We start from the raw sequence: 14,698 nt of genomic DNA, 5'->3' as shown, positions 1-14,698 counted from the left end.
GTATAGCTTGTCCAAATGCAACTGAAATTGATAGGAAGACTTGTTTCGTTGAATGGAATTGCCCAGACATTCAGAATTTTCAACCCTAAGTTTGGTAGGATGCTGGAAGTTGAACTTTCCCTGCGGTTGAACTGCATCTCTGATGTTATATCATAGATTTAAGATGTCTTTTATGTTTTAGGAAGATCTGAATTTGACGTGCCTTATGAAAAGCTCTGTACTTTATGGTTTAGACCATAAAGCTCTCCTAATGGCATTATATTGATTACTGAAAATTGCCGTCATTTTAACCATGGCTCTTTTCAGTTTAAGGTACTGTTTGATCTCAAGCACTGATTTAATTGTAGTTCCAAGTGGAATGTCTGATTCCTGAACTGTAGTACAGCAAAAAGTCCCATTGTTATCTAGCTGTACTGACTGAATTTGGAACATATTTTTAAATTGTTGATATCTGCATGCATGCTCTGTATGTTCTTACTTGGAGCAGAAATCTGTAGATGTCAGTGGTCTAGTCTGCAAGAATCCTATAAGGATAAGAAGATAAGGGAGAATATTTTGAAAGTGCTTATTGATTTGAAGTTACAAAGTCATCCTAAAAACTACTTTGCTTCAGTGTTATTGTCATTGCCAGTACAGCTCAGTTTGTCAAATTACTGCTGCTGCAGAGACTGCCAGATAAGTGTCGTCTTCCTGGCATGATTCTTCTTTCCCTGTCCGCTCCATTTTGCAATGCTTCACTCGCATTTCAAGTTTTATCTTTAAAAGAAACTATTTGCAAAAAAAAAATCAGATAAATCAGGAGGTGTTTTTTGTTTATAATACAATGCTCTAACTTTTATCCACTAATCTTGTCCCTACTCTATTCTAGTGCTGCAGCCTTTTTTTTTTTTTTCCTGAGATCTCTAATTAGCATATTCTGGGTGAAGTCGTGCACTATATCTGCCATAGCATGAAGTGTTCCTAGATTGATGGCTGGCTGTCTGTAATGATCTTGATTCTTGCCTGTGGGAAAAGCCAGAAATGATGCAGGTATAATTTAGATAACTCTAGGATGAACTACCTAAACTGAAAAACCTTATCCTCTGCTGCCTTTAGCAAGAATCTCTCCACCACCTTAATAATTTTTCTTGCCTTAAAGGCCTGTGTTAGAGGGTTCTTCTAAGTTCTTAGAAGAACGTCCCATCCTGGAGTTGATGTGGTAATGTCCTTTAAAACTGCTCCTTTTTCCTTGGTTCATGGGCTAGAAGTGTTGCTCTGTATTACACTCTTTAATGTGTTGCAAAAATCTAGAATGAGAAAATATTAAAATAGGTAAAAAAGAAAATATTATTGGGGGACCATAGGAAATTCTTCTTATGAGATGCCGTGTAGTGCTACTCAGTTGTAAATTTCAATCATATTGCAACATTTATTAATTGGGTCATATATCTAATGCCAAGTTGCGGATCATGGGTATTTGATAAAGTGATAACAGAGCTTGAAAATCTAGTTTTTATGTTTAAGAGCACTATACATCTTACAAATGTTTGACAGTCAGAAACAAATTGTTGCAATTCAGTAGTTTTAAGCACAGTTTGATTAGGAAGATATTTTGCATTTTATTATTTTCAGTACGGATTAGCTTGATTCTTAAGTCTTCGTAGACCAGTTTTTGTAATTCAGCACTTTTACTGCAAGTCAGAGTTGAAATCTATGCGACCATTTTCTTCTGTAGTCAAAAAAAAGCACACTGAGTTTTAATGTTATAACAAATATTACACAGTAGGACTCTTCAGTCAGTCTGGATTGTGTATTCATGAAAATAGAAGGAAGGATTCATTAGGCTATCTGTCAGAACTGTAAAATGAAATTCAGTTATGGTCTATGTTTCTCTTTAGATCTCATAAATGGAGCCCAAGAACAGTGTGAATTGCCTCCTATGGATGGTTTTCCTCACTGTGAAGGGAAAATAAAGGTAACTGAACTGTTTTTAATCTTATAATATATGTTCTGTTAAAAAACTGAACATATGTCAGAAGAGTTCACTGCTCAAACAGTGGCATAAAACAAGAACAACTGGGTCAAAAAAGAAAAGAGGACATTTAGGAGTGTGTGTCACTACAGCACTGCTCACCTCAAGCCTTTAATGCTACTGCTGCAGAGAAGTAAAGTAGCATCCTGTTAAGACAGGCATAAAATGCCATATAATATTAAAATGCTATTTTAATAGCATTAAATATAATATAATTTATTATAATATATAATATATAAAAATAAATATAATGTTAAATATAATAATATTATTTAATAAAATACCTTATTATTTGAATGCTGTCTTGTTACTCAGCAACTTTCTTCTCCTTTTTGAAAAACCCTGTTTTCTTCCCCATTACGAGTCATTTGGCATTCCCCTACCGCAGGACTGGGATTCTGTCTGTACCTCACTCCAGTCCTTTCTCTGTTTCAGCAAGGCATTTATTGACACTTCTTTCCCCTCTTTGCCAACAGCTCTGTCTGGTTCCTTCCTTCCCCTTTTCTGTTAAAAGCATTTTGCCTCTTAGGCTCACAAGCTGGGCACTGCACTAAGTGTGCAACCAGAACTTCGGGGTTCACAGCTGATTCTACATAAATCTTATATTTTACTAATAATGCAGTTGGAAAAGCCAAATATTGAAAGCCATAAGACTTTGGTTGCAAAAGAAAAAAAAAAAACAAACCCCCAAAACCAAAACTTGCAGAGACGGAGGTTTTTGGTTGGTTTTTTTTTTTTCCCCAAGATACATTTCAAATGCAAGGATACTGTTGTAGTGGTGGGGGACAAAAGTAAAATTGCTGGACACTTAAATATCATCATCAAGTATTACAATTTATTTCTGAAAGTGGAAACAAATAAGTACCAAATACATGTGAGATTATGTTGCCTTTTTTCTCTAAATAAAATTAGTAGACAATAGTATTTAAAAAAAACCCTGTGTTAAATCTCTGGTCTATGTTTTGATCCATTTTGACAAACTGGCTGCACAGTGGCTATGTAATACATTATTTGAATATTAAAATATGAATTTAAATGAATTGCTTCTGCAGAAATGGCAGATTCTTGGCAGAATCAGGCAGATTTCAATCTTGGTAGCTGAAATGATCTGTTAAATTCCAGAGCAAGCATAATGCGGGGGGGGGGTGGGGGTGGGAATGCAGTCAACTCCAGCCACACCCATATGTCTGGATCCTGATTATATTTTCCTTTTGATACTTGCCTCTGCTTGCCTGGCTACCAGCTTGTATAAATGTCTGTTATGTAGTTACTTCCCCAATGTAGCTGAATGCAGAGATGCGTTATGCTGCAAAATATTAATGAAATTCCTTTTTTGCTATTTGTGATTTTATCTGGTTGGATATAGTTGCTTGCAGCTTTCCCCTGTTATTCCTGAGTTCAGTATGAGATAGTATAAAGTTATTACGTAGTACTTAAACCTAACAGACTATGTTTTTGTTCTCTTACAGTGGATGAAAGATATGTGGCGATCGGATCCCTGTTATGCAAGTTATGGTGTAGATGGGTCCACATGCTCCTTTTTTATTTACCTCAGTGAGGTCAGTAATCTTTTAATCTGCAGAAAGGGAACATCATGGTGCCTCCATATTTTTGGTAACTGTTGGCAAACTTTCTCAAAAGAAATCATAACTTCAGAAAAATTCTATAAAGAGGAAAAAGCTATTAAAACAGAATTATTATGAAGTGTGTTGCTATTATTCATAAGACCTCCAGGTGTTCTAGCCTGGAGAATTCTAATGTTTATAACTGAAGTGATGTAAACAGCAAGTGTCCAGGGAGTCCACACTAGGTATCCTGTTTAACTGAAGTATGAATTCAGTCATAGATCCTTGCCTCTGAACACTTTTTCTGTTGCTTTCTATGTAGTTCCTGAGGTAGTAATAGGGAGGCATTTGGGATGTAAAATTTGGAAAGTGGAACTAGATGGTACATCCTCCTAAGAAGCATGGCCACTTACATGAGTAAGTGAATGGCCACTTACATGACATGGCCACTTACATGGAAGCATGGCATGAACATGGATACTGTTCATGAATTGCAGAGCCTGTTAACAGAAAACAAAAAAACCTGAAAGTCACGTTTTTGAGTGAAGTTGCAGATATATTGGCACTTGACCTCTTCATTCTTATTAGTAAAATTTTGATAACTTACAGCAACTGATCTTGGAAGTAGTATTGATATATAGTGGCTTACTGCTTGTAAAGAACCACAAGAGCCAATGTAGCTGCAGAATTGCAAACTAGTATTAATTGTGTAGTCTCTGCAGGATTTGGGGGAAGGGGCTGGGTTTTAAAAATATGTATCTGAGATTAAAACAGTAAGTATTATATAAGTAACTCAATTGTAATGAAAGCAGGTTCTGTGAATTTACTCAGTTGACTGTCATTGAACTTTTTGGGGCATTGCTTTAAGCAGCAGTAATAGTTAAATGCATATCCAAAACACGTATCTGAAGAAATAAAAAAGGCTGTGTTGAATCACAAGTTTGACTCATTCCACTGCTATTACCAAGTGTTGATTTATTTATGGGCTATAAAGCTGGGGAAGATACAGGGTGACTATATTATTTATCCTGTTATTTATCATAGAAGCTAGAGATATGGTTTCATAATCATCTGAAGTTGATCAAAGTTTCTACTAAAAGGTTATGTTTTAGCATCAGCGGAGTTACATTTGCGCAGTAGTATTCTCAGCCAGCTGGTGCTTCGTGTTTTTAATGCAGATGTATCTTAAAAATGAGGATACATGTCAACAGAATGTTAGAATCTAATATTCTTAAATGACATTTATTATTTTGTATTTCTGTTAAATCACAGTATTTTCTGTGACAGTCTTCTCTGGTCATCAGTTTTGGAAACTCAGTTGATGCTGTTAGTTTTTTCATAATTGATCTTTCAGCTTATCCTCATGGCAAAATGCAAGCAGATTTACAGAGGCCAAATGCTTGTTTTTTCAAGGGTCTAGGCATTTGAAACTTTTCTTTAAGCAGCAATATTGAATTTGGGCAATTTCTCATTTCATAATGGAACAACAGTACAATTAGTCTGTGTGTATATTTGGGAACTTCAGACAAAGGTCTTGTACTTTTTCTTAAAGTGTTCTCCCATGACAGAATGTAAAACTAATATTGGGTGAGCATGTTATTAACCTTGAGTTTAAATTTGGCATTCTTAATCCTATGATTAATTCCATGATTAACGCCCGGCAGCAGAGGTTGAAAGCTTAAATGTTTGCGAATGCAAGCATGAAATGAAATTCTAATAACACTACAATGATGTGGATTTATGAGGTGTGTTGGCTGCTAAGGATAACTTGGAAATGCTGTTGCGAGAGTAATTTGTCAAAGTGGACAGTGATGAAGAGTTGACAGTTTATAGTATGGTTGCAGAGCTGAATGATAAATGTGTCTACAGACCTCTCAAGTCAAAACCGCTGATTTAAAATACTAAAATGCAGTAGGGTACTGGAAGGGTATTACTGTTAAGATTTTTCTTTTTTATTTTAAGGTAACAGTATAGGAATAAGACAGTTGTGTACACATCCCCTGCTTGAAAAGGCAATATATGCATCAAATTATGCACATCCTCAGTTTGAAATGACAGAATATGCATCAAATTGTGCATATGTCTCCTTTTGCTCTTAAAATCACCTCTACAATCTAGTGTGACAAGCGCCTGTACTCTTTTGGGATCTACTTTTTTCTTCTGAAGCAGTTCTGTTAGGGTATTACATTACGCTCATCTAGCACTCTTTGTAATGCAATTTTAAACTTGTAAACAAAGGAGCCTGAAATACTACATTTTGGTGTGTAATATGGGTCAGAACCACAGAGACACAAAGTAACTTGCCACAGTTTATGCAAAGGTTTAGAAACAAAGCTGGGAATAAAACCCAAAAGTCTTTGGGTATCTGTCATGTACCCTTGTTATGTTTCAAAATAGAAACAGTGCAGTGAAAATCCAGGCTGCCCCAAGTCTTCTCTTCTGAAGAGCCTGCACAAGTGCAACTATTAGCAGTTCTGCCTGCTCTGGTTTGCTTTGGATGGCACTCCTGCAGGAACATGAGAACAGCTAGCTGAACAGCTCTTCTCCTCTTCTTGTGTCTTGGCTGCTTGAGCAGAATGGGAGGCAAGTGTGGCAGCAGAAGGAAGGCAAGAAGCAATCCAGCACATTCAGGCTTGTTTTTTATTTAAAGCTGTCCCCTGTACAGACTTGCAGATAAAACTGCAAGAATTTTTGCACTATTTTGCTGTTTTGCTGCAGGCACTGGCTCACTCTTGGTGGGTGATACACAACTGTGCGGTCCTCGTAACACTAATTGTGCTGGAGCCTTTGAAAACTGGAGGAGACACAAATGGCCTGAATAGCAAAATCAGACTTACATTTTCTTGAATAACAGAGCAAGACAGGGATTAGAAGTAGCAAAAATTGAAAAGCAAGTTAAGCTAACTCTAAGGTTTCTGGATAGTTGGGACTTGTTTCCTCTTAACTGTGATACAAACTTGAGAAGAGTTACTTCCTTTTAAACTTAGCATTTAGTTATGAAAAAGACAGTTGTTTAAGACTGTAATGTCACTGGCACAGTTATACTTTTCACGGATGGCATTGCCTCTGGGGAGAAATGTGAAAAAATGAATTTCCAGACAGTACAAAAATATATTTCACTGCAAAATGTCAGTTTGCAGCTGAAGAATGAGGCTTTTAAAAATATTTTCTAGAAAATGAATTTTTTCACACAGTTTCCCAGCTTAACAAACAAAAAAAGTGGAGGGGTCTTTTATCACTCCTTTTCTTTATCTAGATACGTGCTTTCTCTGAGAGGACTGCCTGCCACACAGGAGTGGGACTGCTGCTGTGCCTGCTGGTCAGCCAGTAGTTGCAATGCAAGTTACCACCGCCCAGGGGTCATTACATTGACGTTTACTTGCTGGAGCTGGGTAGATCTCATTAAAATCCCAGGCTTTGGATCTCCAGCTCACCTTTCAGGTGCAAGCGTAATGTTTGGTACCACCCATTGGTACCCATTCCACTGTTGGAAGTGGATCCACCACTTCAAAAGACTAAAACTGTTTCAAAGACCTGTCTTTGAGACTCTTGCCTGTTTGCTAGTATACCACTGGAGAGAATTCTTGTTTTCAGTTCTTCAGACTTGATGGAAACAGAATGCATGGTTTGGTTGCAGTAGTATTTTTCTTTACACTGTTACTTTTGCTTTGAGAGATGGAGCAGAAAAATACAAACTGAAGGTGATTTTGAATGTGGGTTTTTTTCCGGAATGCAAGCTGTACTCTGAGGCACATTTTAGTGAAAACACCTGGGAATCGTAATTATACAGGTTCCCCAAATCCACGTGGTTTTGCTGATTTACTTGCAGTTTGTTAGCATCTGTGTGGAAGTCCCCCTTTCCACAACTTCCGCTGCATGTGTAATCTAATTTCTGACATTGAGGTGAGTTAATTATTCACATTTCTTCTTTGTAGTTTAACATCAAACCAACTTCTTTGAATTCTACACAATTACTCAGAAAATTGACAAAAATAGTATTGTCAGAAATGTAAAGCAGCAGAAGCTTGAACTTCTTTAGTCATCTTACATGTGTCCCTAAGAAATTAAAATGCTAATGATAGTCAGTACTTTGTCCCCAAATCATCCATTAGCGTATTGGCCTGGATTTGGGTGATTGGGGGTCAGTTATCTTTTCTACCTCAGCCATTTTAAACCGGGATTAGTATTTTTCTGTCTTGTTGGAAAAGGCGTAGATGCTAATGTAAGAGAGGAATCAAATCTAGTGAACATTACTGAAGTTAGATAAGAGACCATTTGTTGATTCATGGTTGTGTATAAAATTTTGTGTTGCAGTGTCACTGGGACTGTGGGTACCTAACACCCAATGTTTGGGATTGCCTTTGGAAACAACCAAATCCAAAGTTACCTGTACACTCCTCCATTTCGCTAAACAGGCAGTCAGTCATCTTGAACACCACAGATTTTGTAGCACCTTCAAAATGACTACCTATCACTGAGGAAATGCTAAACAAAAGCTAGGTATTACAGCTTGTGGAGGAGTTGAGAAAGTCACCTTCCCAATGAGAGCAGTTCTTTTACAACAAATTCTCAAATGGATTTTCTAAGTGAACATTATGAGTTCTCTGCCTGCTTTCATACTGCCTAATAAATTTAAAGATGCATCTTCTTTCACCAGATATTGCAGCACTGTTTTTATTTTTTTTATTTCCCACTCTGGGACTGACATAAGATACTTAATAGCACCACTTCACTGTGGATAGAATTACACTGAGCAATAACGCTGTTCACCTGATGTGCAAAGAAAGTTGCTTTAGTTTCCCTGTAGGTGGACTGCACCTGCCCTTTGGAAGAGTCCAAAATGAAGATTATCTTGGGTGTTTAGAGAGTACACTTCAGCTGCTGCTTTATTAAACTCCCATTATGACTCCTGAAAAGCATACTGACTTCCTGACATTTTGGCTGCTGGCAGAGTATACTTTCATTCAGTTTAGAAGAGGCTCAGACTGCCTCAGTGCTGCAGATGTTTGCCAGGTTCTTATAACTGTGTGTGAAGTCCTTGCTCTGCAGTATAGCTGAGCACTGCAATCTTGACTTCCCTTCAAAGAAGTCCCTTCCTCCCCTGAGGAAGAGTTGTTGGAACAGATACCTGCAAAACTTCTATAAAACATACTCTTCTAATTTCTTAAGTTCAGTTTTTTTGGCATTAAGTCACTTACCAGTAAGCTATATAAAGTCACTGTGAGAGTGGATTGCCTATGATAAGGGATTAGAGAAGCTCTTTAGTTCAGTTTAAGCAGAATCTGGGCATTCACGCCCCAAAGCAGTTCAGAACACCGACTTTTTGCTAATATCTGGGATCATGTAGCACTTAAATTTTGGACTTCTACAATGCAGCCTAACCTTATGGAGCTAGCTGGGTATGCTGTAGACAGTGCTGTGTCTACTGCAGTTCAAAAACAGGTAGGGAACACTTGACTTCTCAGGTGGACCTAGTTTCTTGAGCATGATCAAAGACTACCTAATGCATTTAATTGGCATTGAATTCAACATTAGGTACAGGAGGCACAGCTGGTCTTATTCAAAAATATGACAGTAGTAAGATAAATATAGTGTGTTCTGAATAATAGCTTAGCGTTTATATCAGTCATCCAAAAAATGGTCAGTTTTCAAATCTGAAGTTGGTGCTTCCCAACAATCTTCTTTTACTGCTAATCTGTAGTCTGATATCACATCCTTCCTATTAAATCATGTGCATGACAGTGTAACAGTTGGTTGCTATGGAGAGCATAATCTAGAGAAAGAACTGATGCTAACCCAGTGAGCAGAAGGTTGTCCTGGAAAGTGGGAAGAGGAGTCTTGCGTTCCTTCTTTGGAGACAACTTCTGTGTTTTGTCTTAAATGATCAAATAAAATGGATAAACAAGTTGAAGAGCAGGATCCAAATGAACGCTGCTGCCCTCCTTCCCCTTGCTCAAACTTAGGGCTTGTTGCGTGTGGATATTCTGTACCTAAACAAATACAAAGCTTAAGTGTTTGAACATTTCTGATGGAGATTTCATCTAGACCCACTTTAGTGATATCATAATCCTCTCTGTCATCATTGCCAATGACAAAGTGTGTATGAATGGAACAATACCAGATTTGTAACAGTGTACTGCAGCCTTAGCACATGCTATATCATCTTCCTGTTTATAATCATATACATACACATCTATACACACATTTGTATGTATACACACACACACACTTTTTTCCCATTGTACATGTTATTTAATCACAAATATTCCTGGCCCAGGACAAGTTCCACTTTAATGTTCTTGCATTTTCTACAAACTTTTTTGTTAGGAGTTAGGTGGTACAATATAAAATCAAGGAAAGCAGGTCCTGTCCCATCTCTGCCCTCCCCCCACCCCCGCCTCCATTCTGTATTAGGAGCTTCCCAAAAATACGTTGCAAAACAAAGTCTCTAATTCTTCCCCTCGCATGCCCTGCCCTATCTCTGTCTCTTCCCTAGTAATTTCAATGAAAGCTGATAGGCTTTCTTTAGGCAATTAGGGAGCAAGGGGAGAAAAGCAAGTTCCAGGCACCAGGTGTTTTCACAGAGCTTGCATCACTGTTGGTGCTTATTTGTCACACAAGACGAAGGAGATTAAAGGCCCCCACTCAAGCCAATCTAAGCTGTTGTAGACATTCCTTACCTTTCTTTCTCCCACATCTATAGTTGGTAGTTAGTACTCAGTGAAATAAAACCTGACTTGTACTTATCTTACATCAGTAAGTCTGAGAAAAATGGATTAAGTTTTCACTGATATGTGCTGGGAAAAAGATAATTTCATGAGCATCCTCCTGCATTTTTCAAGAACTGTAGCATCCACCTTTGTTTTCAGAGAAGTTCCCATGGCAGTGGTTAATAGTCTGAATCTGAGAACAGCTGTAGGACTTGTTCAGCCATGATGAGTACAACTGGAGTTACTGTTGTGGGCCATATTTGTGTCATGCAAGGCAACCAGGAAAGTTACTTAACCACTTAGGTGTCATATTTAGTTATAGGCATCTTTGTGGTGTTCTGTATGAGAAACCCTGAAGCGATTAGCCGAAGTGGCAGTACTTGGTTCTTTAAAAAACAAACAAACAGAAAAACCCACCCACCCACTTTCTAGGTAATCTGAAGTTCTCATGAAACTGAAGTTCCTGCCAGGAGCTGCAATTAGAAGTAGTTCCTAGGCTTAAAGGTGAGAAATTGCATGTTCTGGACAGGAAATGCTTAAGTGCTCAGTTTGAATTGAATACTGGTACACTGGGCAAGAGAGGAAGGCCAAGTAGTGAAAGAACAGAAAGTGGTTGTCTTGAAAAAGGCCAACAGTACAGTTATTTAGATTATTTTTGCACATCTTTCAGAAATGATGCAACAGAAGTAGTATGTATTCTGCTCTACTGTGCATCGTTACATGGAGCTGAATGGATAGGAACACAAAGTTCATTTTGCTACCCATCTGGATTAGTGCAAATTGTTGCTTTTAATTCTGACACATAATATTGAATACTATTTCTTTACAGGACTTTTAAGCAGTCTTTACTGAGGCTTTGTACCGGTGTAGACCTTAATTTTACATAGCGCAATGCAAAAACACAGTTAACTGGAAGCTTTTTACGTGAAATACATATAAAAATGAAATTGCTGTGGTTTTTGAGGAAAGCAGCAATAAAACTTAGCAACCTGCTAGATATCTTGTATAAGTATCATCGAATCAGCAGGCTTTTTAATTCTGAAGTAGAAGCCTGTCAGTGCTATGGTTTCCTTTTCCAATAGTTCTCTAAAGGGTGTCTCTGAAGTCTTAGATACCTTGTGTAGTTGTGTAGGTTGAAATCCCTCTCCCCTTTACCAAAGCGTATTTAGGCTGTTGATCATCTGTAGCTCTCACTGAACAGGGAAGCAAGAACCAGAGTTGGAGAGAAATATCTCTGTTGCCTCTGGAAACCTTGTTTTTGTTGCAAGTATGGTATTTCTTGAGTACTAGGCACCTGTAAATACAGGTGTAAAGACTTGTGTAGATCTCCCTGCTGTAGTGTTTCGCTTTTGCTTTCTTCGCTTTTATCTACCTAATAGTATCTACTATGATCTAGAAGTGACTTCAGGTCCACGAGCTTCAGTGTTGAGTGTTTGAGTGTTCTGCGTGCTGCCATCACTCTAATCGTATTCTGATTTTCCTCTCAGTTTCTCTGGGAGCTATGACCTATTAATTCCAGTGGATTCTTTAATTGTCTGCAAAATTAACTCATGTTCTGAACAACAGAATTTGTATTAGCATTTTTGCTGGTTTTGCTATCATAATGTTTCCATCTTAGGGGCATGTATACCCCTGATCTTTTTTGCCCAAGAATACCTGAAATTCGCTATTAAAATTATCCTAGTTTGGCTGCTTTGTCAGTCAGTATTTTGCCTCTCCATCCCCTCTTTCCCTCGAGTCAATACATTAAATGAATAAGGTTTTTTCTTCTTTCCCCTTCCCATGGTATGTCAGATACATTTGCTTCATCTTTGCTTTCTTGGTGTTCTTGTTAATTATTATCCCCCCATCTAACAATTCTTTGTGAGCCTTTGCTCATAAAAATGAGCAGAATTCTTTCCCTATTCTATAAGAGAATGCCTATGCATTCTCCCTGTTGCATTTATCAGTCCTGAAAATAACAAAACAACTGTCATACTTCGAAAAGTATGTGTTTAAAAATCCTCCGGTGAGTTAAGTTGATCTTTCCAATGAAAAGAGGAATTGACTGAATATCAATAAGGAAAAACAAATGCTAGACCAACTGCATACACTGATATTACTATGAATTTAATCCTTAAGTGTTTATTTGTGATTACAATTGCTGTAATTTGATTTAGAGTAGAGGGAATATTTCTAAAAGCACCAAAGAACTGTATTTGTGTTTCAGTCAGTGAGGCATGCTGCTAACTGTCCTTGGCAGCTCTGAAAAATCTTCAATTCCTTTAGGATGCCTGATGGTGTGATGTGAAATACATGAAGCCAGAAAAGGGGCACATACAATAGACCCTGAAATGTCATATCTTAATATAAATCAGTTTTAATGCTAGGAATAATTCAAAATTATTTGTACTATTATTAAAAAAAAAAAGGAGATTGGGACTGTGCATGATTTGTAATATGGAGCTTGCAACTCTTTTCTACCAGTGATCCCACAACTTATATTAGTAAAAGTTAAGATTGTTAATTGCTACAATGTCAAGTATGTTTCTGGAGTTGGAGACGGCTGAAGAATCAGATGTTTTCAAACGAGGTTGATTAAGTGTATTGGGTTTGCGTGGCAAGGTTTTGGTAGCCGGGGCTACAGGGGTGGCTTCTGTCAGAAGCTGCTAGAAGCTTCCCCTGTGTCTGACAGAGCCAATGCCAGCCGGCTCCAAGACAGACCCGCCGCTGGCCAAGGCCGAGCCCATCAGCGATGGTGGTAGCACCTCTGGGATAACGTATTTAAGAAGGGGGAAAAGTTGCTGCACAACAGCAGTTGCAGCTGGAGAGAGGAGTGAGAATGTGTGAGAGGAACAACCCTGCAGACACCAGGGTCAGTGAAGAAGGAGGGGGAGGAGGTGCTCCAGGGGCCAGAGCAGAGATTCCCCTGCAGCTGTGGTGCAGACCATGGTGAGGCAGGCTGTCCCCTGCAGCCCATGGAGGTCCACGGTGGAGCAGATACCCACTGCAGCCCGTGGAGGACCCCACACCAGAGCAGGTGGGTGCCCGAAGGAGGCTGTGAGCCCCCCGTGGGAAGCCTGTGCTGGAGCAGGCTCCTGGCAGGACCTGTGGCCCTGTGGAGAGAGGAGCCCACACTGGAGCAGGTTTGCTGGCAGGACCTGTGACCCCATGGGGGCCCCACACTGGAGCAGTCTGTTCCTGAAGGACTGCACCCCGTGGAAGGGACCCGCGCTGGAGCAGTTTGTGAAGAACTGTAGCCCCTGGGAAGGACTCATGTTGGAGAAGTTCATGGAGGACTGTCTCCCGTGGGAGGGACCCCACGCTGGAGCAGGGAAGAGGGTGAGGAGTCCTCCCCGTGAGGAGGAAGGAGCGGCAGAGACAACGTGTGATGAACTGACCACAACCCCCATTCCCCATCCCCCTGTGTCCCTCGGGGGGAGGAGGTGGAGAAATCTGGAGTGAAGTTGAGCCCGGGAAGAAGGGAGGGGTGGGGCGAAGGTGTTTTTAAGATTTGGTTTTATTTCTCATTCTCCTGCTCTGGTTTGGTAATAAATTAAATTAATTTCCCCCAGTCGAGTCTGTATTGCCTGTGACAGTAATCGCTGAGTGATCTCTCCCTGTCCTTCTCTCAAGCCACGAGCTTTTTGTTATATTTTCTCTCCCCTGTCCAGCTGGGGAGGGGAGTGACAGAGCGGCTTGGTGGGCACCTGGCGTCCAGCCAGGGTCAACCCACCAGATCAAGTCACTGCTTTCAAATGTTGTATTAAATATGTTGAGTAGATTAAGTCATAGCATTCAAATTAATGCTTCTATATAATTTGTCTGAGGAAGCTAAGCTTGATCCATTTCTTCTCTTTAATGAGGTTATGATGTCTATTAATTTCTTTTCATGTGATTGGTCTTCTAGGCAATCATTTGGTATGATCTTAAGGTTTTAATCTCTAATGCTTCAGGCTTACTGCAGCATGATTAAGCTAAAATTGTGTTTTGACAGGTCTATGGCTGGAGGAACCATAAGAGCAACTCTGACTTCTAATTCTCTGGGAGTTGTGAACTTAATCGGTAGTGATGGGGTATCTTAGCTGGCCTATAAATTTTTGCATTTCTCCCTTTTCACAGTACAGTTATGTTTCTGTTTTCTTGGGTTTGCCTCCAACAGTGAGATTCCTTCTTCCCCAAAGTGAATGGGCTAATTTCTTAAGGCATGTGAATAATAAAGATTCTAGAAGACAAGCAAGATCCCTAGGGGGAGAGCACAGGAGCTTTCAGTGACTTGCATCCATTTGCTATTTCTTCCCTAACTATTAGCTGTTGTACTTTTTTTTTTCCTAGTAGACAATAGTAGAAGTACTGCATTTGCACTGATTGTTTCTCTAAGAATTACAGCTATTAGTACTTGTGGATATTGTTACTTATGCTACAATTATGTT

At 39.1% G+C, this 14,698-nt stretch overlaps 1 protein-coding gene across 4 annotated transcripts in view; it reads left to right on the top strand.

Moving 5' to 3' along the window:
• The window catches only part of MGAT5 (alpha-1,6-mannosylglycoprotein 6-beta-N-acetylglucosaminyltransferase), a 139,338-nt gene that overhangs the window by 68,848 nt on the left and 55,792 nt on the right, over positions 1 to 14,698 (top strand). For all 4 annotated transcript variants that reach the window (XM_072873919.1, XM_072873921.1, XM_072873922.1 and 1 more), the window contains exons 4-5: positions 1,878 to 1,954; positions 3,481 to 3,570. In XM_072873919.1, coding sequence (XP_072730020.1) covers positions 1,878 to 1,954; positions 3,481 to 3,570 — 167 coding nt within the window. The remainder of the gene's footprint in view (positions 1 to 1,877; positions 1,955 to 3,480; positions 3,571 to 14,698) is intronic.

Source organism: Ciconia boyciana, chromosome 10, assembly GCF_034638445.1.
Source record: "Ciconia boyciana chromosome 10, ASM3463844v1, whole genome shotgun sequence".
NCBI classification, from domain to species: domain Eukaryota; kingdom Metazoa; phylum Chordata; class Aves; order Ciconiiformes; family Ciconiidae; genus Ciconia; species Ciconia boyciana.
Note: the sequence above shows the minus strand (reverse complement) of the source record. Positions and strands in the feature narration are given on the sequence as shown.